We start from the raw sequence: 25,271 nt of genomic DNA on the forward strand, positions 1-25,271 counted from the left end.
CCTCAGAGAAGGTAGGAAACAAGGAGGACCCTAAGGGAGACATAAATAGACTTCCTGAGAAGGGAAAAGGGGCAAGACCTCCTTAGTAAATTAGGAGACTGGGGCAGTGGGGGAGAAGGATGGGGGAAGGGAGGGAGGAGAGAGAGAAGGGGAGAGGGTGAGGGTGAGGGTCAGGAGAACATGAAGGATCAAGAAGGTAGAGTTGAGGGAAGAACAGAGGAGAGCAAGGAAAGAGATACCTTAATAGAGGGAGCCATTATGGGCTTAACGAGAAATCTGGCGCTAGAGAAATTTCCAGGAATCCACAAGGATGACCCCAACTTAGAATCTAAGCAATAGTGGAGAGGTACCTTAAATGCCATTCCCCTATAATGACATTGATGACTACCTTAAATGCCATCATAGAGCCTTTATCCAGTAGCTGATGGAAGCAGAGACAGAGATTCACAGCTAAGCACTGAGCTGAACTCCTGGAATCCAGTTGTAGAGAGGGAAGAGTGATGAGCAAAGTGGTCAAGACCATGCTTGGGAAACCCACAGAAACAGCTGAACTGAGTAAGTGGGAGCTCAAGGACTCCAGGCTGGCTGGAGTTGTGATACAACTCAAGAATATAGAATAAGACTGATCTAGGCCCCCTGAACATGGGTGTCAGTTGGAGAGCCTGGGCAGTCTATGGGGCCACTTCCAGTGGAACCAGCATTTATCCCTAGTGCACGAGTGGACTTTGGAAAACCATTCCCTAGGTAGGGATACTCTCTCAGCCTAGATACACAGGGGAGGGCTTAGGTCCTGCCCCAAATAATGGGACAGATTTTGATGATTCCCCCATGGGAGGCCTCACCTTCCCTGAGGAGTGGATGGGGGCTGGGATGAGGAGATGGTAGGAATAATTAATGGATGATGGGAGGAAAAGGGAACAGGGATTGGTATGTAAAATAAGATTGTTTTTAATTTAAATAAAGATTAATTTAAAAAAAGATCAAAAAGTGCATAAATCAAGGACTTTGTGATACAACTCAAGAATATAGAAAAAGAACAAACCAAACCCAAATCTAGTATCTTGGGATGAATCTAACAAAGAAGGCTAAAGGCCCCAAATGAGAACTATAAATCTCTGAAAGAAAGGGATTGAGGCAGTCATTAGGAAATAGAAAGGCCTCCCACGCTCGTGGATTAGTAAAATGAATATTATGAAAATATCCATTGTACACAAAACTACTTACAGAGTCAATATAACCCATATCAAAGTCCCACAACGTTTTTCAGAGAAATGTAAAAAAAATAACTAAAATTTACGGAATTCACAAAATATCCTGGACAACAAAAATAATTCTGGTTAAAGAATTGATGATGGAAGTTTTACCATTACTGATTTCAAGATAGACGAATATATATAGTATGGCACAAAGCAAACATGTAGACCAACAGAGCCAAAACAAAAACCTCAACATGAGCACACACAATTGCAGCCATCCTCTATTTGACAAAGACATCAAAACATCTCTAACAAATGGCACTGAGAGTGGGGCAGTGGTGGGCACACCTTTAGTCCCAGCACTCAGGAGGCAGAGGCAGGCAGATCTCTGAGTTTGAGGCCAGCCTGCTCTGTACAAAGAGTCCCAGGACAGCCTGAACTATACACCCTGTGTCACAAAACAAAACCACAACAAAATGGTGCTGAGAATACTGGATGTCCCCATGCAGAAATAGAGAAACTATAATGGGATCTATTACCCCCCAAAAGTATTAAATCTAAATGGATCAAAGGTCGCAATGTGGCTCCTGAAATGCTGAAAGTGGTAGAAGAAAAAACAGGCAGTGCTTTATGTAGGTGTGGGGAAGGATTTTCTGAATAGAACTCCAGATGCCCAGGGACTAAGGCCAACAATGGATAACAACCTCTGTACAGCCAAGGAATCCATCTGTTGAGTGAAGATGAAGAGCAGAGGAGGGGGAGAATCACGGCCAGGCATTCATCTGACAGAGGAGAATATCTAGATTATAGAAAACAGTGTCAAGGAAAAAAAACTGACACAATTGAAAAGTGTGTTGTACATCTGAACGGAGTCTTCAAAAGAAGAAATAAAAATGGCTAACGGATGCTTTAAAGCTTGTTCATTGTCCTTAACAATTAAGTAAATGTAAAACAAAAACAAATTTGGTATCATTTTGACCTGGTCAGAATATCTAAAATCAAGAAAACAACTGACAACAAGTGCTGGAAATGATGGGGGAAAGTGGAGCACTCATTCACTGTTGTGAGATTGTACACAGAAAAAAGGGGAGCACTCATTCACTGTTGTGAGATTGTAAACAGAAAAAAGGGGAGCACTCATTCACTGTTGTGAGATTGTAAACAGAAAAAAGGGGAGCACTCATTCATTGTTGTGAGATTGTAAACAGAAAAAGGGGAGCACTCATTCACTGTTGTGAGATTGTACACAGAAAAGGGGGAGCACTCATTCATTGTTGTGAGATTGTAAACAGAAAAATGGGAGCACTCATCCATTGTTGTGAGATTGGAAACAGGGACAACTGCTATGGAAACCAGTAAGGATAATTTTCAAAAAGCCAAAAATAAATCTATCACATAACAAGATGTACCACTTCTTGGAATATCCACAAAGACCTAGCTATCCTACTCCACAGATAATTACTCAGCCATGTTCATCGCTGCCCTGGTCAGAATACCTGGCAAACAATGAAAATGTCCTTCAATTAATAAATAGATAATTAAAATGTGGTATATATACACAATGTAGTTATAAAAAATGAAACACTGGGGTCTGGGAGCTCTGATGAACACCTTTAATCCCAGGCTGAGGCAGGCAGATCTCTGAGTTTGAGGCCAGCCTGGTCTACAGAACAAGTGCTAGGACAGCTAGGGCTATCTGACGGAGAAACCCTGTTTTGAAAAAAAAAAAAAACAACAAGATAATAGCAACAACAGCAAAAGAAAAGCTGAAATTTGAAGGTAAATAAATGAAACCATTAGATATTATATTTAGTGCTGTAACAGAGATCCGGAAAGACAGACTGCATGTTCTCTCTCTTCTGTGGTTCCTGACTCGAGTAACTTCAGAAAACAGGAAAGGAAAGAGGGACTGTGATAGGAGCTCTAGAGAGGACAACAGGATGGTACCTGTGATATGAAGTGGGAAATGGGGGAAAACAGAGCAGGGTACACTTCCTTTGGGGTAAGATACAGAAGCAGAGGGAGAGAGGAGGGGTAAATAACATCTGGGATGCTTGAAAAAGTCTAAGAATTACTTAGATTACATACATGTAAGTGAAATATAATGTATTAGTCAAACCATTTGGGGTCACAATGCTTCCACTCAGAGCCATAAATTATTTATTAAAAACCCCTGTACCGGGAATGAGAATTTTCCTTTTGGGTTGTTTGTGTGGGGTGTCTACAAGACTCCCAGAACAATATAGGACCATTGCTACTGCCATGAGCTGCCTCCACAGATTTACAGACAAGTCCCTATAGATAAATCAGCATGCACTTTGGACAAGGACTAAGTGGATCTGAGGTGGAACTGACTGGAAAGCTTCTTCCCTGAGGATTCACTTTCACTAAAACTACTAAGCAGGGGAAGCAAACAACAGACCTACTCATATGTGAAGACTAATAGCTATGCAGTTTGATAAGGTATCTCTAAAGCTGTGATGGTGGCACTCACGTCATGGCAGTCACCAACAGCTGTCTGGTTGGATTCAAGACTTAACAGGAGACTCATACAAGGTGCGGTAAATCTAGTCTATTTCATGTGGTTCCTGAGGATGTGGAATTTAGGGGAGAACCACTCTCCTAAACCAGCCTAGTTCTCAACTCTACTCTTAATTTTATCCTTATACCTACAGGTAAGGGGAGATCTTACACAGAAATTTTAACATTAAGAATTACATAAAAAATTGAAAAGAAAATAGCAACAACTAATCAGCTTCTGAGCCCTTAGAATTTGGAAAAAGTCCAGTGATAAATGCCTGCTTATGAAAATGGTTTTATAAGAACACCACCAGGGATGGAGAGATGGCTAGCTGTTAAAGGCTAGGCTCACAACCAAAAATATAAGAACACCACCAACCCTCAATTTATTGTCATTTGGTATGACCCATTTTGCTATGTCTGTGTAATGTAGCTAGCATGGCTTACCCTTGCTTCATGTTAATTAGTAGTAGTTTTATACAGGCAAAGATGCATTTGTGTACAAGCAAATACTTATTTCCTGGTAGCACTGACTAAACTTTCAATGTCCTGTCATTTTATCTCTCTAATTCTCCCTCTTTTCATCCCACTTCCCCCCATTCTTCCCCTGACTTCTCCTCCTTGCCCCTTTTCCTTTTCTGCACCTACCACTATAGGACAATAACATTTTAGTCTAAGGTACATACAGAGTTTGAGCTCAGGATGCCATCTGTGAATATCTCCAATGCAGTACTCATCCCGTGGTACTTCTCCTTTGTTTGTTTAATAGATCTGCTCAAATTCAACAAAAAAGACAAAGGTATGAAATGAACTTGTTCATTAATCAAGTTTGTCAGTGCTTAAACATTTTTAAGGCAAATGGATGAACTAAGCTGAAATAGTGTGGCACATCAAATGAAAAACACGGTCTGGAATGAAAGGGTAAGTCTTAGGTTTTGACATTCAGGAAACAGTGCCAGTTCTCAAACATTCCTGTGTGCATTACTGAAGATGACTCTCTACATAATTTATGAACAAAAAGTAGCATTTGCTTTGAGTGATGTGTCTGGACAGTACTATTATCTTCTAGAATAATCTTTGCTCCAACATAAAGGAGGGAGAAGAGGAGCTTATGAGAATGTCAGCCAACACTTCCTCAAACACAGGTAAATTACAATAGACACCAGAGACCATCTAACCAAGAAGATGACTAGGGACAGAATAACAAGCTCTAGTCAGAACGAGGGGAACAGACTTGGATGTTGCACAGACTCTTATTCATTCATCACTATTTACAGAATTAAAAATGCATAACAAACTACCTTCCAAGGAAACAACACCAATCTCTTTTTTGGCCCACAGACCTGTAATATAAAGATGGAGAAAAAATAAAATCATATAAAGCCTTTATGTTTGAATTTGAAGAGTATCTTTCATGACCAAATATTAGAATCCTGTGGTCTGTGGTTATCAAGTGAGTGTCCTGAACACATCTGGGAATCTGACAGACCTGCCCCTTGACAGAGGACCTGCTAGTGACAGGAGCTGGGCAGTAGTGGGGAACTTGGTTGACTGCAGCTGTGTGATCCATGCTAACTGGCCCCTGTCTGGTGAGGCAACTGCTCTGAGCTTGATGCTTACCACAGATAAAAGGGAGATTGAGCCTTGTGTGTTCCTGCTGATTGAGGAGATTGCAAATGCAGATTTGTTTGCATTGGATCATACTAGAGATATATAAAATTGAACACTTCCTGAAAGTGTTTCATTTCTGTTAACCATTTAATGGTTGAGTATTTAGTTTCTTACACTATTGGTAGTAGTGAACCATGCTATTAAGATATTTGTGCATAGTTTTTAATGTAATTGTGTGTTTTCATTTTCCAAGAGTCTACAAGTAGGATTGGAGCTGCCGAGTCACATGGAATAGTTGTTGAACTTCCCGTGGAACCATTCAATTGTCCTTTTCCCCAACAGTGAGCACATTTCTTGCTTACACCACTAACAGCTCCCCAAGTGCTCCTGATTTCCCATCTGTATTATTCTGGGGTTGTGTTCATCAGAGGGGTCTACCAGCCATCCACAGGGTCCCCAATGTATGTGTATACCACTTCTAATTCCTCACACAAAGTTATATAAAGAAAATAATAGAGATGAAATGCACTGAGTCACATGCATTGTTACAAATGGGTGATACTCAGTGTTAAAAACAACCAACCTAGCACATAAAGAACACATCTAAAGTTCAGTCACTCAATGTAAGAACCAATCCTGGAAATCTCTCATCAAACTCATTACACATGTGCATTTAAACTGCTTTATCACATGTCAAACATGAGGAAACAATCAACATAAAATGTAATAATCTGACAAATCAGTAATAAAATAGAAAAGATTGAAAGAATGACACAGTCATGGATTTCTCCCTAAAAAATCTCTGGGAATGTTTTCCTTAAGTAATGAGCTGAGGCTGTATTGAGTAATGTTACAAAGCATGAAGACATGTGTGTTAGCTGAGAGAAATCTGGGATGAGATTGGGCTGTGGCCCCATTTAGTATGTTACAGAGCATGAAGGTTTGTATTGCAGAGGGAACTCTGGGATGAGGCTTGAGGTCTGCAGGAGGATTGATGGGAGGAAAGAACAGTGGACCTCATGGATGAACTTTTCATGTGGTCACTAGTATAAGTGCTACTGTGTGGCTGTCCACAGAAGCTTGTGCTGCCATGCAATCCCTGGGAGTCCTTCAGATCAGTGTCACTTGAGAGCACTCTAGGACACACTGACAATCCCTATCTACATGGTGGCCTGAGAATGGGGAACTAGCCTGCTCCCCACAAGTCACCCCTGAGGGTCTAATAATGCCAGTCTCACCTCTTGTTTGTACTCATCAAATACATAATTTGATAAACACACACTTGCAGTTCTTGACATTTATGATAGAAATATAATTTAGTACAGTAAGATCCTGATAATTTTGGGACATCAAAGGAGTTTTTGATGCTGACTGGCATAGTTAATATTACTGAAGAAAAACAAACCTAACATATTCAACTAGTAGGATAACACCTGATTATCTAAGATGCTGGAAAAGAGGTCACAGCCTTCCTCCCTATACGTCCTTCTGTAGAAGCTGTACACCCTTTCAGTCTGGCTACCAGGAAATTTTCTTCTGCTAAAAACCCAAAGATCAGTATCTTAGGATATTCCTTAAGTGACTCCCACTTTTGATTCATTTTAAAATGAAAACATGTTGAAATATCCCTTAGAAAATAATGCAGTGGGTTATAAAGAGACAGTGTTCATACAATCAGATTAAAATAGGTTTTTTACTTTTAAGTTCTTAGAACAGTTTTTACATTTAAATTGTCTGTGTGTACTAGATAATATGAAGTCTATTGTGTCCTTCCATACACACCCAGTGCCACCAAAGGAACAAGTTCTGGTTATTACCGGAAGGTGGCGATGAAGTTCTCCATGGGCCAGCCTAGGAAAATGGATTTCTTGGCCTGATTGGGGCCTACATAGTCTGTGACCACACCGTCCCCAATCCAGAGGGAAGTCAGAGGGATGATGTATTTTATCTTAAAGGTTATCTTATACCTAAAAAAGAATTAAAGAAGATCTGTGTTAGTTTGTTTTTTAAATGGGGGAGCTGTGCTCATGGCGTGAGCAAATCGGCACCAATCTGTCTCTATCACTCCAGGCACAGCCCAGCAAGTTGGGCAGATGGGATTCAATAAAGCCTCACTGAGGGCAGGGTGCCTCTGGAAGACTCTGACAGTACCTTTTCCACATCTGCATTGAGTATAGACTATACTATGTATTTGAAACATACTGTTTTAACTATCCATTCTCATATGTACAGAGAGGAAACATTCATTTCAATAATTTGGCCTTATTTTAATGATGTACTCAGCTTTCACACTTCCTTAAAACCAAGCCAACAGTTAGTTTTAAAGAACAGGTCATGCGTTCTGCTCTGAAGTGATGGATAGCTACCTGCCATTTTCTAAGAAACCTAAAAATTATTGCTGTTCAATTTAATCTTAACATCAGGGGACAGCTGACCTGAACAAGGGGTTTCTCATGGACCCCAGACTAATAGCTGGGAAACCAGCATAGGACTGTTCCAGACCCCCTGAGTGAGAATGTCAGTTTGGAGGTCTGGGAAATCTATGGGGCCTCTGGTAGTGGATCAATATTTATCCATAGTACACGAGTGGACTTTGGGAGCCCTCTCCACACAGAGGGATACTTTCTCAGCCTAGACACACGGAGGAGGGCTAGGCCTGGCTCCAAATGATATTACAGACTTTGAAGATCCCCCATGGAAGGCCTCGCCCACCCTGGGGAGCAGAAAGAGATTGGGATGGAGGGAAAGACGAGGGAGGAGGGGAAGGAGGGGGAACTGGGATTGATATGTAAAAGAATCTTGTTTCAAAAAAAAAAAAAAACCCAACATCAGCTAATCTCTATTAACCCCACTTGCTATGTGAGGAAGTGTCAGGATGGCTAATAGCCCAAAGCAACAGAGACAGGGTTTGGAGCCAGGAAGTGTAATAGCCAATCACAGCTCAGAACTGCTGGGTCTTTCCAACTCTTCATCCATGTTCTCAGCATCCCTGTGGGAACACAGCTCTGGGAAGTAATTCTCTCCTCCACCCAGCGTGGGCTTCTTCTTCCCAAGGGCCAGTATTCTTTGCACTGGGATTGCTTTTTTATAATTGGAGTGTGTGGATAAATTCCACGAACTTGTTAAGAGATTTTTAAATCAACAAGCCATCTTGGAAGTATGAATAATGTACCTCAACAAAATTTTATTCTCAAACATTCCCTCCCAGGTTGCCATTTGTTATCCCTCACCCCTCAATAGCAAGATCTAGTTGATCTTGCTAATAACACCCCAAAATGTTTGTGTTATTGATATGTGCAAACAAGCATGGCTGCTAGTATAGATTCTTAGTTTTATTTTCTACTAGGGCACTGGACAAAACAAGGGCTCCATGGGTTGTTAAATAAGTAAGGAATCAAAACATTTGTAAAATCATAAGGGCAAATCCCCTTGGGTTGTCCCACAGTAGGGGTGACACATTGTAACCTCTGATAATTAGGAATCTGAAGTAAAACATACCAACTATTTGTCACAACCAAGAAATCTCTGTACAGGTAGAGGTGACACTTCTTACTGATACAGCCTCTTCTGAGTTCCACTGCTCCATGGAGCCTCAGGGTTTGATTCTTGATTTCCGAATCTGTGACTTTCCCATTTAGAATTTCCATCTCAGTAAAGAGGCTTCTCCTGTGACAGGTCAAACACTAACAGAACAAAGATCAGCAGGCTAGCCAGAGGTCACCACCAGTAGTCAGAGGGCAGCAGGATAAAGTTTATGAGAAATGTGGCAAGTGCCGTAGTTTTCTAAATATAACTAAATCATTGTTTTCATTTTGTATCTTTTTCACTTGGACTTGCTGAGATATATATGTATGTTTGTATATACATGCATATATGGATATATTAATTTTTATTTATACGTTTTCATAAGTATATGTTCATGAAAGTCACTGTGATACAATCTTCAAGAAAGATTCAAATAAAATAGTTTTGACTAGCAAACATCTCAACAAGTGTTCAACTTCCTTATCAGTTCGGTAAGTGCCAATCAAAACAAGTTTGTATTTCATCTCACTCCACTCAGAATGGCTAAGGTCAACAAAACAAATGACTACAAAAACAATACAGGCTATAGCTGTGCGGCTTGCTTTCCTCTCAGAGGTGGAGGCTAAGTCCATAATGCTGAAAACACCCCAATTTCAGACACAAACTCAGAAGAAATCTGGATCTGACTTGAAATACTCCTTTACGCACTTTAACTTCCACATTACCAACCATATCCCCTCTATTTGCCAGAGTGATAGTCATATATTGTGGAAAACAACAGTTGTCTAATTTGCCTGAAGGCCCAAATAATTCAGATGTGGTTCCATGTAAATTCAAGTACATAAGGATGTTTGGAAAAGCCATTACTATCTTAGGTAAAACAGAGTTCAGATTTAACAATAATAAATGCAGAAACATTAAAATTTTTCTGAGAACCAGAAAGTTCTTAGATATTTGGTTGAGGTCCTACCGCTATTCAGTTGGCCTTCGTGCTCATATTGGGCAAAGTGACCAAGTTCAGCAGAGCACAAATCCTCTTTCCTAACTTGGACAGGCATGTTCATTTATAAGCACTTTCCTCCCACGCCTCCCAGGACCTCTGCCCCTGACATCATAATGTCTCCTTTCTGAGGTGATCAGCACTGAACTTCATTAAAATGATTTGTTTCTCATGAGGGCTGTGCTGAGTGGAGAACAAGTTCACATGATCTGGAGAAAACAAGACAGAATAATTCGAGTCCACCCACCTATCATAAGGATCAGAACTAGTTCTTAAGAGAATACCTTTCCAGTGAAGCCTTGAATGGAGAGTCTTTCAATAGACTAAACTTCTCTCTATCCTTGGCACTAGAAACCAAAGACAGCCAGAGCAGTTGGAAGACCAACCACTGAGACCTAAGGATTCTGCAGTAGTTAGGGTGGCTGACAACTGTGATGTCAGGATTGGAAGGCTCATGTCATAATTGACAAAATGACACACATTTACTGTCCATCTGTATGCTAGCTTTTAAAATAATGTTTGAGATATTTTTAGATTCACAATACTATATCCTGTTTCCCAAACCTCTAATGCACTCTCATGACCCTACATACTGGATTGTTGTCCGTTTTTAACTGTTTTAGTGGTCAATGAACAAGAGGCAATATACTGTCTCAAGAACTTGGACTCTGGTTAGGGCCAAATTGTTAATGCCACACCACAGTAAATGACATATTGGGGGCATATTTGAGAGAGATATGGTCAGACAGGAAGCCAGACATTATAACCGGGGACTAGTCTTGCTCTCTGAAAAAAAAAATCCTCCTGCAAGGCTTGAGCAGGTTATAGGTAAAAACAAACTTAATGCCTGCAGAGAGCAGTGGTCCCAGAGAGCAGGGTGGCTTCACTGTAGGCCCTGACTCTTACAAGTACAACCACCTCTCAGTATTGCCACATGGGGACCAAGATGCCAACGTATTAGTCATTGAGGCAATAATCATGTCCAAGGTAGGAGAAAGTTGTTAATTAAAAACCAATAGAATTAAGATTAGGACATTTTTATGTCTACAATCATAGCCACAATTGCCAACCCATAACTGCTATCTTCTTAATTCCTGAAGTAAGTTTCTTCATTCTTCATGTCTACAATACTGTGATTTGATGAATGCTGTAAAATCACATGAACTTTTGGAGTTGAGTAGGTCAGGAGGTGGGGAGCATCTGGTAAGAGTTGGAAGAGATTAAACTGTAATCATTATACATTGTATTAATACATTTTTAAGAAAAAAGAGATAGCCAGGCATGGTGACACATGCCTTTAATCTTAGCACTTGGGATTGCAGAGGCAAAGGCAGGCAGACCTCTTGAGTTCAAGGCCAGCCTGGTCTACAGAGCTAGTTCTAGAACAGCCAGGTCTACTCAGGGAAACTCTTGTTTCAAAAAAAGGGGGAGGAGAAAGATAAGGAGGAAAAATTTAAATAAGCAGCAAACTGATAATACTGATAACATTTTCTTTACTGTATGTTTTCTCTAGGAATTAAAAATATCTAGGAATTTCTCTTAGAACCTTTCTAGGAAGACAGTGAGTACATAGGCAAGGCACTCACCATGTTGAGATAAAGACCTGGTTTCATAAAGAGAGACAGAAAAGTGTCTCATGTATTCATGTGTGTGCATGCACATGTGCTCATTTGAGTGTGTCGCTTTGACATATACAATGTGTGTGTATGCATGAATGATGGTATGCAGGTTTGGGGGTCACATGAGGAGGTTTGAGCCTAATGAGAAGATAGCATCCATGTTTGGTCTTTGCCTCACTTCTTATCTGAGACAGGTTCTCTTTTATTCTCTGCTATGGCTCATGCATCTGGATAGCTGACTCACAGTGTGTGGTGATCTCCTGCCTCTACCTTCTACCCCTGGGGAGGTGCTTCTGGTTTAGAGATGCCTGAGCTACAATGTCCTCATTTCTATCGTTATCTGTTTTGTCTGGAAGATCTGGTGATCTGAACTCAGGTCAAGTCTCAAGTGCTTTAGACATTGAACCATCTCTTCAAGCCCTTAGATAATTTTCTCCAAATTTTAATTGTTAATTTCAACCTGTGGGTCATTATCATTTATTTTTGATTCAATTATACCTGGAATCATCTATGAGACAAGACTCCAAGCGCAACTGTGAAGAATGATCTCAATTAGGTCAGGCTCTGCCATGCCTGTGAGGAAAATATGGATTAAGTTGAGGTGTGAAGAACTACACCCCAGGTAGGCTGCACCAAGCCTTGTCCATGGTTCCATGGTTTCCTGGAGAAAGCTCGATGGGTGTCAGCATTCAGTGTTCTCTGCTTCTTACCTGAGTAAGCAGCTTGATGAGCCCCATCATCTCCTGACAACAGAATTCCCCTGTAGGGGGTGCTGTAGCCATGCCTGCTTAAGGGCTGGCTACGGGTGTGCCTGACCACGCCTGTGAGGGCATGGTCAGGGTGACATAGAGTAAGGGACATTCAGGTAGCTGGTTTCATTTTTGGTTTTTCCTTTTGGCTTGCTGTACAGACTGCTGTTGCTCCAGCTGGCTAGGTTGCTCTGTAAGTAAGGCTTTTTCCCCATTAAAATCCCTGTATTTCTATCTGGCTCTGTATTGGTAATTTTCCCACATTATCTGGTGTCAGGAGTGGGATATTGTAATCTGTAATCCTAACCTCCATTTGGGACAGCCTGAGGGTCCCACTGGGATTGCGGCCTAGGCCGGGAAAGCACCCTCTTTCCACAGGTGCTCCTGGCTCGCAGCTGACCCGCTGTGACCTGCACACAAGTGCATTCCAGCTGCTGCTGAGCTGCTCAAAACAGTCTGTCCAGGTGGGAGATATCCACAGACTCCCCAATTCCGCACGATTACTGTTGGAGTTTCTAGCTGCAGGCACCAGACCGGCTCAGACTGCAGCCTACCAGTGCCCGGAGGCCTCCTGCACTTAGCCAGGAGGCCTCGGAAGTAGTCCTTGGCTTTCAGCATGGTCCTCTGCTTCCCCTTGCCGCTGGCTTCCCCTTGACACAGCAGTGGTAAAGCCGCATCTTTTTTAGTGGTTGTGGCCACAAGGCTGTATACTCTCTAAGATAAGTGCAGCCACTTTTGTGACCTCTCTCCACCACTGCCACCATCTTGCCTGACCGACCTCTGCCAAACGCTGCACCAAGTAGCTGAACGCTGCCATCACCTGCTGGTCAAAGGTAGTTACTGCATCTGAAGTAAAAATCAGGTAAAATTATGGCAGAATATTTATCATTTGCTAAAATTGGTAATATTTTTTGCTTATTACATGAATTCAATGTTTGAGGAGGATGCTAATCTGCCAATTACCGGACTATATGCCATAATGGCAGTTAGCTTGCTGGTACAAATAATATTACTAGCCAGAAGTCTCAGGAACATGGACAAAGATAACCTCACCACCTGTTTGCAGGAAATAACAGCTTTATGCAATGAGGTTTTGGAAAACAGATTAGGTCAGACCACAATTGTGCAGCAAGTGGAACATAAATTGGGTGATAAGCTTGGCTCTGTGTCCCATATGCTACAGACAGAGCTGTCTGTTACCCAAGATGAGATGCAGTATATTTATGATAAGATAAACAGAGAGAGATCCTCCCCATGTCTGAGGCATTAGAGGCTAGGCTGTCAGAGGACCATGACAAACTAAAGAATATCTGTAGGCAGCTAGAAACTCAGATAGACACTGTTACTCAGAAACTAGATGCAAAGGCGCAAAATACCCAGGATAGGGTTGAAGAATTGTGCAATGCCATTCAATCAATTATTGAAGGATCTAAAGTAGCAGATCACAAATTTGAATCTAGATTTGAATGTTTGAAAGATAATTTACAGTACAGGGCTGACAGATTAGATAGGTCCATATGGTTGATTGCTGAGGACTCAAAATCAACAAATCATGACCTCGAATCTAGACTCCAATACCTAGAAGGCAGTTTCCATACCATCCAGATGCTGTCTAAGGACAATTGTATTAAAGACCTAGAAAAAACATGTAGAGGAGCAGTTATAGCAATTTACAGATTCACTAATATGATTGGAGTCTTTTATGATTAAGGAGCTTAAAACTTTTCATAAAGATATCATTACTAGGCTTAAAGATCATTGGGATGCCTCAGAGGCAGAATCACTCCAATCTGAGGCACCTACTCCACCCAGGTATCATGACTATTCCTCTAAGGTTGTTCCTCGTACACCATTAGTCTACCCAGCTACCATGGTAGAAAAGCCAGTTTCTAAGAAACACCCTTAGGGACAGATGGCTTATGTATGACAACCTATACAGCTGAAGGATCCTAAAAATATTAAAGAATCAGTTGTCTCATATGGTCTCCATAGCCCACATGTAAAACAACTATTACATTCATTGTCAACCTTTAACAGGGTGACACCCACAGATTGGGAACGATTGGTAGCAGTTGTACTTGAGAATTCATGCCAAATCCAATGGAAGGCATTGTTCAGGGAAGAAGTGAAGCTCCTTGAGCGTCAAGGCATAAAGGAAGATTTTGAAGCCCCCCTCCGTAAGATTCTTGGTGAGGGTATTTATGTTAACCCACAGGCTCAGGCTGAATATGATGACCATATACTGTCCCTATGCAGGAAAGCAGCATTAAACACCTGGGATAAGGTTCATGAGCCAGGAGAATGCCTAGAATTCTTATACCAGATAGAACAGGGACCTACAGAACAGTTCCAGGACTTCTTACAAAGGTTAACTAGGGCAGTAAAATTACAGGTAACAGATCCAGAAACAAGACAATCAATTATATATACAATAGCTTATGAAAATGCAAACCTAATATGCAAAAGAATACTTTTGCCTTTAAAGATCAGATCAGCTCCACTAGAATGGGTTTTGCATGCAGCCAACATTGACTATAATGTGCAAGACAATGGAGCTTGGGTAGGAGAAGACATCTCGAAAGGTTTAAAAAGGCAACAGGAGATTAAAAGTTCTAGAGGTGAGGAAGCAGGGCTTGGGAAGGAGAAGCACCTTATAGAGGTCAACATAGGTACCAATAGACTAGAGGTTACTACTACTATGAACCAGTACCTTGGGTAGGAAGAGCCTTCTCCAGGAAACCACAAAGGCGCCAGGAACCTAGATGTTTCATCTGTGGTAGAATGGGACATACCAAGAGAAATTGTAGACAAATGAATTCTAACAATGCCTCATACGTAAGGCCACTGCCTTCTGGATTGTGTAGAAGATGTGGTAAGGGCAGACACTGGACCAATGAATGTAGATCGACCAGGGTCATGCAAGGAAACCCGTTAAGGCTGGGAAACCCCGAGGCAGGCCTCAAGAAGGCACCCACATCAAGAAAGGTCCGGTCATTCTCAGTAGCAGTGGAAGACAGTCTCTCACAGGATGAATAGATAGTTCTTTGCCTATTGTGAAAAATGATACTGCTCTAGATGGTAGTTTGAATAGTGATGAGGAATCAAATGTGAATGGACAAAATGAGAAACGCATATTTTGGCAAACTTCTATTAATGATAAAAGGCCTCAGTTGAAAGTAAAAATTAATAATAAAGTTATTACTGGCTTAGTAGACACTGGGACAGATGTGACTATTATTACCCAAAAGTCTTGGCCTCGGAAATGACCTCTTAAAGAGGCAAATGTACAATTTTTAGGAACTGGAACTCTATCTAGAGTTCGGCAGAGTGTTAACTCGGTGGTCTACATTGGACCGGAAGGACAGAAAGGGAGACTGAAACCATACGTGGCAGATATATCTATAAATCTCTGGGGTCGTGATCTCTTACAGCAATGGAATACTCAGATTAATATTCCTCCAGTGTCGGTTACAAATTATGTACAATCTTTACATAGTAAAAAAGATCTGGTAAGACGCTATGGAAAACGGTTACCAACCATCCAGGCTGTACAGAAACTAGGTACAAATGATGGACCTTCAGAGGAGCCAAAGGCCCTGCCATTGAAATGGCTTACAGATAAACCTGTTTGGGTAGGACAATGGCCTATGACCTCTGAGAAGGTAGAGGCTTTAGAAAAGTTAGTACAGGAACATCTAGAAGCTGGACATATAGAGGAATCTACCAGTCCTTGGAATTCTCCTGTATTTGTTATCAAAAAGAAGTCAGGTAAGTGGAGAATGCTGACAGACCTGAGAGCCATAAATAAGGTAATTCAACCAATGGGCTCTCTGCAACCTGGAATACCATTGCCTTCCTTGATACCTAAAAAATGGCCTATCATAGTCATTGATCTAAAAGACTGTTTCTTCACAATACCGTTACAGGAAAATGATAGAGAAAAATTTGCATTTAATGTACCAACTCTAAAAATTCAGCCAGTTAGGAGATATCAGTGGAGGGTTTTGCCACAAGGAATGCTAAATAGTCCTACTTTGTGTCAGCACTTTATACAGCAACCTTTGGAAATAATTTGTAAGAAATTTTCACAATCTCTTGTTTATCATTACATGGATGAGATTCTTTTATCAGATTCTAATAAGGAAACTTGGGAACATATGTTTGAAATGATGAAGGAAGTTCTGCCTAGATTGGGGTTACAGATTACCCCAGAAAAGATACAAAGAGGAGATTCTATTAACTATTTAGGTTACAAGATAGATTTACAAAGAATCAGGCCACAGAAGATACAAATTAAGAGAGATTGTTATCAAACTCTTCATTCTCTTCAGAAATTATTAGGGGAAATTTCTCAATTACAGATGATTATTGGGGTAGAAGGACATGACTTAAAGCATTTAAAAATGGCCCTTAAAGATGATAAGGACCTAAACAGTCTGAGGATATTATCCGCTGAGGCAGAAAAAGAGTTACAATGGGTAGAAAACAGAATATTGGATGCACATGTAGATCACATAAACCTTGATTTAGACTGTATTCTGGTTATCTTGCCATCCAGAGAATATCCTTCTGGGATTCTGATACAGAGGGAAGACACTATATTGGAGTGGATATTTCTGCCCACATAAACAGAATAAAAAGTTCAAGACATATATAAAAAAGATTTCTGATTTGATTTTAAAGAGCAAATTAAGACTTTGTCAACTGACTGGAAAAGATCCAACAGAAATAATAGTACCTTTAACTAATAAAGAAATTTCCTCCTTGTGGAAGGATAATGAATATTGGCAAATAGCTCTTACTGACTTTTTGGGAACGATTAACAACAATTATCCCAAAACTGACAGAATTAAATTCATAAAAAGAGGCAGTCTGGATTCTTCCACGTATTGTAAGACAAACTCCCATTTCTGGAGTTCTTACCTTCTACACTGATGCCAACAAATCAGGTAAGACAGGTTATAAAGCAGGTGAGGTAAGTAAAGTAGTTCAAAGTCCATATACATCTGTACGGAAGGCAGAATTATATGCAATTCTCATGGTACTTAATGGATTTCACAGAACCTCTTAATATAGTTACTGATTCTCAATATACAGAGAGAGTCATGTTACACATTGAGACTGCAGAGTTCGTTCCTGATAATACAGAATTAACCTTACTGTTTTTACAATTACAGAAAACAATCAGAAACAGAAGCAATCCTCTATACATTACACATATCAGATCCCATACGTGTCTGCCAGGCCCAATAGCACAAGGCAATGATGAGATTGATTGTTTATTAATTGGAAGTGTGCTAGAAGCCTCAGAATTTCATAAGAATCATCATGTAAATAACAAAGGTTTAAAAAAGGACTTCTCTATCACTTGGCAATAAGCCAAGGAGATAGTGAAAAACTGTCCTACTTGTTCCTTTTAAAATCAAACTCCATTGCCAGCAGGTTGTAATCTAAGGGCATTCGGAGAAATGAGGTTTGGCAGATGGATGTCTTTCACTTTACAGAATTTGGAAATTTAAAATATGTGCATCATACTATAGATACATTCTCAGGGTTCCAGTGGGCTACTGCTCTTAACTCTAAAAAAGCTGATTCTGTTATTACACACCTGCTAGAGGTGATGGCAGTTATGAGTCTACCTACACAAATAAAAACTGACAATGCTCCAGCATATGTCTCCACAAAATTAGAACAATTTTTCAAATAATATAACATAAAGCATGTCACCGGTATACCACGCAATCCTATAGGACAAGCAGTGGTTGAGAGATCTAATAGAACACTTAAGGAAATGCTCCAGAGATAGGCTGGGAAGTCAACCCCCCCAACACAGGTTGCATAATGCTTTATTAACACTAAACTTTCTTAATGCCAATGAAAAAGGACAAACAGCTACAGAAAGACACTGGACTATGGAAAAAACTGCTGAACTCAATCAGCCGGTATACTTCAAAGATGTACTAACCTCTGTATGGAAACCAGGACATGTGTTATGTTGGGGTAGGGGTTTTGCATTGGTTTCTACAGGAGAAGAAAAACTTTGGATACCATCAAAGTTGATCAAGATTCGAGTGGAAAAGGAAAAACCTCTTGACAAGGACAAATGACAGGTATTCTACTAAGGTATATCTTATAAACTAAATAGAAACCTCCCAAAGGAAAGGGAAGTGTTTTGCTTTTATCTTCACAGGAAAACTCATCTCCAGAAGGCAAAGGACACTGCATGGGTAGGTACTTAAGAAGAGAAGGTAGCTATAAGCATCAAACAAAAGGAACATGCCATACGGTAAACTTTACAGCTCTGTCTCTCAGAGAACTCTATTTCTCTTTATTTCCTAGTCCCTATTCAATTAAACCAATGCTGGATTTAGAAGTGGATTTGGCTTTCCTCCTCTAAAGTCCAAGCACATTATTTAACTAAATTTTAGAGTTTCTGTATTATATTAAGAAGCCAATTGATGTAATACAGAATAAGAGAAGAATTTGGGGACTGTCTTTGTCTTTTCTTGGCTCTTTCTTTCAAGGTGTATACCCTCTTGTAATCGTTATTCACCCATGGTTGCCTTTCCCAGTATGCATACATATACAAGCAAACATTTCTCTGCTAACACTTATGTTTGTGTCACACACAGCCAATGAAGATCTGCCTGACTGCAATCCCTGACACCCCGGAAAGAAAATGGGTCACACCTCTCAACTGCACTGGATCCAACTTTCTCCATTTAACTGACACTCCAGCCAGAGCTTCGGGTACTGACTTCAATCAAGTTGAGGATTTCAAGCGAGATCTTCAATAAAGCGAATCCCATCTAACATGGACTGGATACATTCAAGACTTTCACTATACTAACATCTTCTTCCTACAGGATCCAACAAGGCTGTCATCGTCCCATTTCAGCAGGAAGTAACTTGGAGAATGCTATACCCCCTTTGCCCCATTGTTGTCACTTAGGATAGTGTATATACCTAGTTAAGGATAGCTTCCTATTGTTTATAGTTGGGATTGGAAGGAGGCGTTCAGGCTTGGACACCTCTTTCCAATGACTTTAGGGTTTAGTTAAAATAGATAGGATATGACATAAGCAGATTGTTGTGTCTTCTTATATTTCACCTTTATGATTGTTAATTTTGGATACTTTACACTGTTAAGTTTTAATCCTCTTTTAGACTAAAAGGGCAATTGTAGGGGATGCTGTAGCCATGCCTGCTTAGGAGCTGGCTACAGGCGTGCCTGACCACGTGCAGGCGTGATCAGAGTGACGTAGAGTGAGGGGCATTCAGGTAGCTGGTTTCATGTTCGGTTTTTCCTTTCGGCTTGCTGTATGGACTGCTGCTGTGCCGGCTGGCTAGGTCACTCTGTAAGTAAGGCTTTTTCCCCATTAAAATCCCTTGTATTTTTATCTGGCTCTGTATTGGTAATTTTCCCACATTATTCCCCCATATGCAGTCACCTAAATCAGTGCTCATGTAAGTAGCATGCTAGAGTATTCTATCACCACAGCTGTGACAGAAACATCAAGCCAAGACTGACACTGTTGTTTTGGTAAACCTAACAAAATGAATCTTAGATTCCTGAGACTGATTTTGTATTTTGTAAAAGAGAATGTGGAGATTTGGGGCAAGTAAAGGCCCAGCATGTTGAAAGCAGAAATTCATTGGCTATTCTCTTGTGAGCTTGGAAGACAAGAATGCAGAGATGATGGAGGTCAAGCTCATAAAAACAAAACAAAACAAAACAAAACAAAAACATGGACCTGATCAGGAACCAGGCCAACTGTTCTTTGTGTGATATTCTAGGAAGAAATCTGGGTGCATTTAGTGTTGTCATAAGAACCAAAGTCAAACACTAATTTTTTTTTCCAGATGAAAATCTCAACATGGTTTCTGTAGGGTAGGGCTGATATACCCTAAATCCATGTAGTTCCCTTCTCTGGGCTTGTTTAATTCCATGGCACAAAACCCAGAGAGCCATCAGAGCATGGCCGTGGCATGTTCTCTGCTTCTGGAATGGAGATTTAGTGGGAGCAGCATCTTCATGTTCCTGCCCCTAGAACTTCCTTCCATGGTGCACTGTGTTCATCAAATGAGAGCCCATTAAGTCTCATTCAGCCTTGATATGAGGGTTTATGTGTAGTTGTAATTCATTATGCCATATCCTGTTGATATAACTGAGAGGTCTGCTCTTTTTCCTTTTTTTAAAAAGGGAAATGGAGGATGGGTTTGGGAAGAGGGAGATGAAGGGAGGGGAAAACTGTACTTGGGATGCAATGTATGGGAGAAGAATAAAAACAACAATAACAAACAAACATAAAAACAAAACAACAATAAATTAATAAATTGCTTTCAAATCAGTTGTTTTCCCACAATTTGTTATCACATTAACAGGAAAAGAAACAAAGATGCTCCATGTTCCTGGCATGAAAAAAAAAAGTCCTAAGGACTTGTATAAGTTCCTTCACTTCCTTTTCTAAAATAATTTTTATTTAAATTAAAAACAATTTTATTTTACATACCAATCCCAGTTCCCTCTCCCTCCCATACTCCCATTCCCCCCACCATCTCTCCATCCCACCCTGCATCCACTCCTCAGGGAGGGTGAGGCCTCCCGTGAGGGATCATCAAAGTCTGTCACATCATTTGGGGCAGACCTAGGCGCTCCCCCTTGCATCTAGGCTGAGAGAGTATCCCTCCATAGGGAATGGGCTCCAAAAGCCCATTCATGCACTAGGGATAAATACTGTTTCCAATGCCAGCAACCCCAGGACTGCCCAGGTCCCCCAACTGACACCCACATTCAGGGGACCTGGTTCGGTTTAATACAGCTTCCCCAGTTGTCGTCTGGAGTCTGTGAGCTCCCACTTGCACAGGTCATTTGTTTCTGTGGGTTTCCCCAGCATGGTCTTGACCCTTTTGCTCCCTCTCTACATTAGATAGATAGCATTGAGAACGTACCACCAGAGGGCAGCATACATAACTACACAGAGGCCTAATTTACCACTAGAGGGCAGCATACACAGAGGCCCTATTTAAACATTCTGCTCTTTGGAAGTGTTACACTCTGCTATCTAATCGCAGAAAGTCGGCCTGTACAATTATTGCTAAGACAAGACTCTTTCACATCCAGTGGTTCCCTTTGACACTTCAATGGTCATGCTTGAACTGATGGTGACAGTTTTGGTCACCTATGTTTTGAGGATATAGACCCTCTATTCATGTACAGAGCTCCATTTTCCTTAGGTAGGTCATTAAATATTAGTGAGTGTTTATGGCTTTCTTTGTCCTCTAAGCAGTGATGGGACAAGTACCATAAATGTAATAATTTCAAGCTATTTTCTTGACCTTTTACATAAATGTTTATGCCATGAATAGTTTATGTTTAATAAAGAGAATGATTTTTAAACATTTCTGCTGTAACTTTGCATTCCTAAGACAAATTCCCTGCCACTTTTGCAATAAAAATCTGTGACGATTAATATCAAATTGACAGTATATGGACCCTCAAAGGAAGGACTGCCATAGGCACAGCTGTAAGTGATTAGTTCAGGTCAGTGTTTGCCCATGCTGTGAGGTATTATCATGGTTAGGCCCATAGAGGTGGGAATATCCACCCCAAACTTCTCAGCATCCACGCCCTAGCCTTGTGTCCTGGACACCTAACAACTGGAGATGTCACCCGAGTACAAGGCTTCATCTTCCTCTTTATGCAATGAGAACAGCTTCCTCAAGATCCTACCACCATGGTGTGTCTGACGTGATAGGCTGTTCCCTGGGACCATGCGCCAAATGCATCATTCTATCTTCAGTTGTTTTTACTTAATCCTAGAACTAGGACAACAGTTATTTAAAATGGTCACTAAAAGAGTGTATTAAAGGACAGTGAGTGAAGAATGCCCATGGTGATGGAGCCCTCCTCTCTCCTGCTTTTGCAGTTAGTTGGTCTTGTGTTGTCTTTCAAGGTACGTCTATTTTCTACAAACTTGGTCATGGCTTTGTCCTCCAGAGTTCTGGGTGTTAAGTCAAGTCATTTTTTTTAATATGATCAAGAGAAAGAAAGAGAGAGGGAGGTGGGGAGGGAAGGAGAACAGAAGAAAGGGAGAAAGATAGGGAGATATGGAGGGAGGGGGAGGAGGGAGGGAGGAGGAGGGGAGGGAGGGGGAGGGGGGAGGAGGGAAGGGAGAGGGAGGGGAGGGGAAGGGAAGGGGAGGGGGGGAGGGAGGGAAGGGGAGGGGGGGAAGGGAGGGAGGGAAAGCAAGCACTTCTTAGACCCCAGGTCCTCTTTGTCTCAGAGACTAGAGGAAGAAAGAGAAACTCAGCAGGCAGTGTGCTGGGGTCTCATGCAGTCTTTCCCGGGAGCACACTCCATAAACTTGTAGTTTCCGTTTACAATGTTCTTTGAAATGACTCCCCCACACTGTCCTAACAGGATGTGTACTCGAGCTCTTTTGATGGTGGGGCATCTTTGTGACATTAGGGAACTGATGCCATCCTTCCTTTCCTTTCATGACAATATAACCCTTCTCTTACCTGGGTTCCCTCTTCATGAAGAGGATGAGATGCGACCTTATCCATTGGACAGCTCCTCGCACATTGACAGCCACTGTCGTCATGCCTGGCAGCCTCATATCACCAAAGTCAGTAGAATTGCTCAGGGATTCTGAAGCCTTGGCTGTGTTACTGCAACCCTGTGAGCTGTCCTTAGTGAATGTCCTGGTAGTGTCCTCCTAATATTTTTTTAGAGAAATGTGAAACACACAAGTTCTGACATTTGAAATGATGAAAAATATTAAATCCAGAATTCTGAGAGAAATGTTTATTCTATGAAAAGATATGTTCCTGTTTATTCCTAGGAAAGCCTAAGCTATTTTCAGGAAGATGGTGAGTATATTTAATAATACAGTAAGTACAACACAATTCAATAAATAGGAGCAATTTCAGTGTTCTCCCTGTGGCAGCTAATTGCGTGTATGTATGTGTGTTTTCACATGAGAGTGCATGTGCCTATTGAAGCCAAACTAGGGCATCAGACGTCCTGGAGATGAAGTTGCAGGCAGATGTGCATCTCCAGGCATGTAATGAAGTGTGTTACGTTCGTTCTTCTGCAGGAATGTGTGCTCTTCACCGGAGCTGTGTCTCCAGTCTCTGTAGACATTCATACTTTTTATCCAGCAAGCACTCATATACACATACTGAGGTGTAGATGCATGGATGTTTCCAGAAATGCTCAAACAAGGAGGGAAGAGTCCCTTTGAACTTGGGTACACAATCCCATTGATGCATGTTCCAGATGGAATAAAAAGAGAGGAAAGAATATGACGAAAATATATTCTCCTAAAATATATTTTAGCCAAGCGGTGGTGGTGCATGTTTTTAATCCCAGCACACAGGAGGCAGAGACAGGAAGATCTCTGCGAGTTCAAACCAGCACGTGGTCTACACAGAGAGCTCCAGGACAGTTAGGACTACACAGAGCAGTCCTCTTTTCTCTCAAAATAAAGAAGAGGAAAATTTTAGCTGAAAAAGAGTGCAAGAAACAGGGTGTGGGGCTGAAGAGATGGATCAGTAATTGAGAGCACTGACTGTTCTTTCAGAGGACTGGGGTTCAATTCCCAGCAACCACATGGTGGCTCACAACCACCTTGAATGAGATCTGGTGCACTCTGCTAGCATGCAGATCTCTGGTATAAAAGCCAGCTTGGGGTTCAGAGAAATTCACAGGATGACCAGGGCAACACAAAGAATCCCTGTCACACAAAAAACCAAAAACAAACAAAACAAAATAAAAAAGAAAAGAAAGAGAAAATATTTTAATAAAATGGAGAAACCCAGAAATCGCCCAAGCAGCAGCTTTAATCTACTTGCTCTGAGACTGCAAACATACTGTTGGTCCTGTTCCCAAGACTGGACCAACAGTCCTTGTGCTTGTAGGTTCTTACATCTTATTCAGAGAACTTTTCTTTTCTTTTTTCTTTTTCTTTTTCTTTTTTTCGAGACAGGGTTTCACTGTGTAGCTTTGGAGCCTATGCTGGCACTCGCTCTGGAGACCAGGCTGGCCTCAAACTTACATCACAGAGATCTGCCTGCCTCTGCCTTCCGAGTGTTGGGATTAAAGGCGTGTGCCACCAATGCGTGGCCCAGGGAACATAACAATTGCAAAGTGACAAGGAAACTACTCCAAATCAAAGTGACAGTGAAGAGCTAATAAACTAGCAAGACAGTGTGCCACTTGAGTGAGAGAATACTGGAGTCCTGATTGTCCTCCGGAACTCCCCTTTGTGGGATTCGAAAGAAGGAGGAGTTTGCTTGCTAAGAGGACTCACACAGCTGATTCTCTGACTGACATCTGATTGGCTTTGGCGAGCCATTCCTCACTGCACAAGTCTCTACCATGAGTACACGTGACGTCATGCATCAGTTAGTAACTAGTCAATTCTCAGGACGTGGACACTCAGAGGACTGTTGTCTCCCTGTGCATTCAATTAGTGCTGGCTGGATTGGCCTTTTCAGTCTCACGCCTGGACAGAAAATGGAACGGTTTAAATAGGAATTGTCTACCGAAAAGGAATTGCTAATAGTTAGGGCAGAAAAACTCATTCCATTGCTTAGTGTCCAATGAACATGAAGCTTAGTGCAGGTAGGAATCTCAGGTTGCCAGTAGCCCGATTAGTCCAACAGTCCACCCAGGAGTCCCAGGTGGCCATGTGCTTTACTGTGTCGTTGTGAGCAGAGCACATCAGCTCCATGCATGCATTCCCTCCCCATGGGCTGTATCCCTAGAAACTACTGGCTGAAACACACTACTGAATTGTTCTGTCAGACACATTGCCTTGAAACAAGAGCACTAGCTAATAAGTCACATTGCTATACTAGAAGTTTTAACTTGAAAACTATTTGCTGGTTCTTTGAGAATTTAGTGCGTGCTTTGACCCTAGTGCCACTTCTTATATCTTACCAGTCCTGCGGCCCTTTCTCTAACCTCCAACATCATGTTCTTTTTAAAAAACAATAAGAACTTCTTGTACTGCCCATATATAATTGATGTACAGTGTCTATG

General features: G+C 41.2%; 1 protein-coding gene across 2 annotated transcripts in view; it reads right to left on the reverse strand.

The window, feature by feature from the left end:
* The window catches only part of LOC103163260 (rho GTPase-activating protein 20), a 43,036-nt gene extending 18,982 nt beyond the window's left edge, over nt 1-24,054 (reverse strand). Inside the window, exons 1-5 of one of the 2 annotated variants that reach the window (XM_027413077.2) lie at nt 22,745-24,053; nt 8,826-9,010; nt 7,145-7,294; nt 5,018-5,059; nt 4,403-4,487 (exon numbers count right to left, since the gene is read on the reverse strand). In XM_027413077.2, the coding sequence (XP_027268878.1) occupies nt 4,403-4,487; nt 5,018-5,059; nt 7,145-7,294; nt 8,826-9,010; nt 22,745-22,789 (507 nt within the window). In that variant the 5' untranslated portion in view covers nt 22,790-24,053. Of the gene's footprint in view, nt 1-4,402; nt 4,488-5,017; nt 5,060-7,144; nt 7,295-8,825; nt 9,011-22,744 lie in introns of both variants that reach the window. The other variant, XM_027413079.2, reaches the window with a different exon arrangement.
* Nucleotides 24,055-25,271: the final 1,217 nt, after the last annotated feature.

This window comes from Cricetulus griseus, chromosome 4 (genome assembly GCF_003668045.3).
Source record: "Cricetulus griseus strain 17A/GY chromosome 4, alternate assembly CriGri-PICRH-1.0, whole genome shotgun sequence".
Lineage (NCBI taxonomy): Eukaryota > Metazoa > Chordata > Mammalia > Rodentia > Cricetidae > Cricetulus > Cricetulus griseus.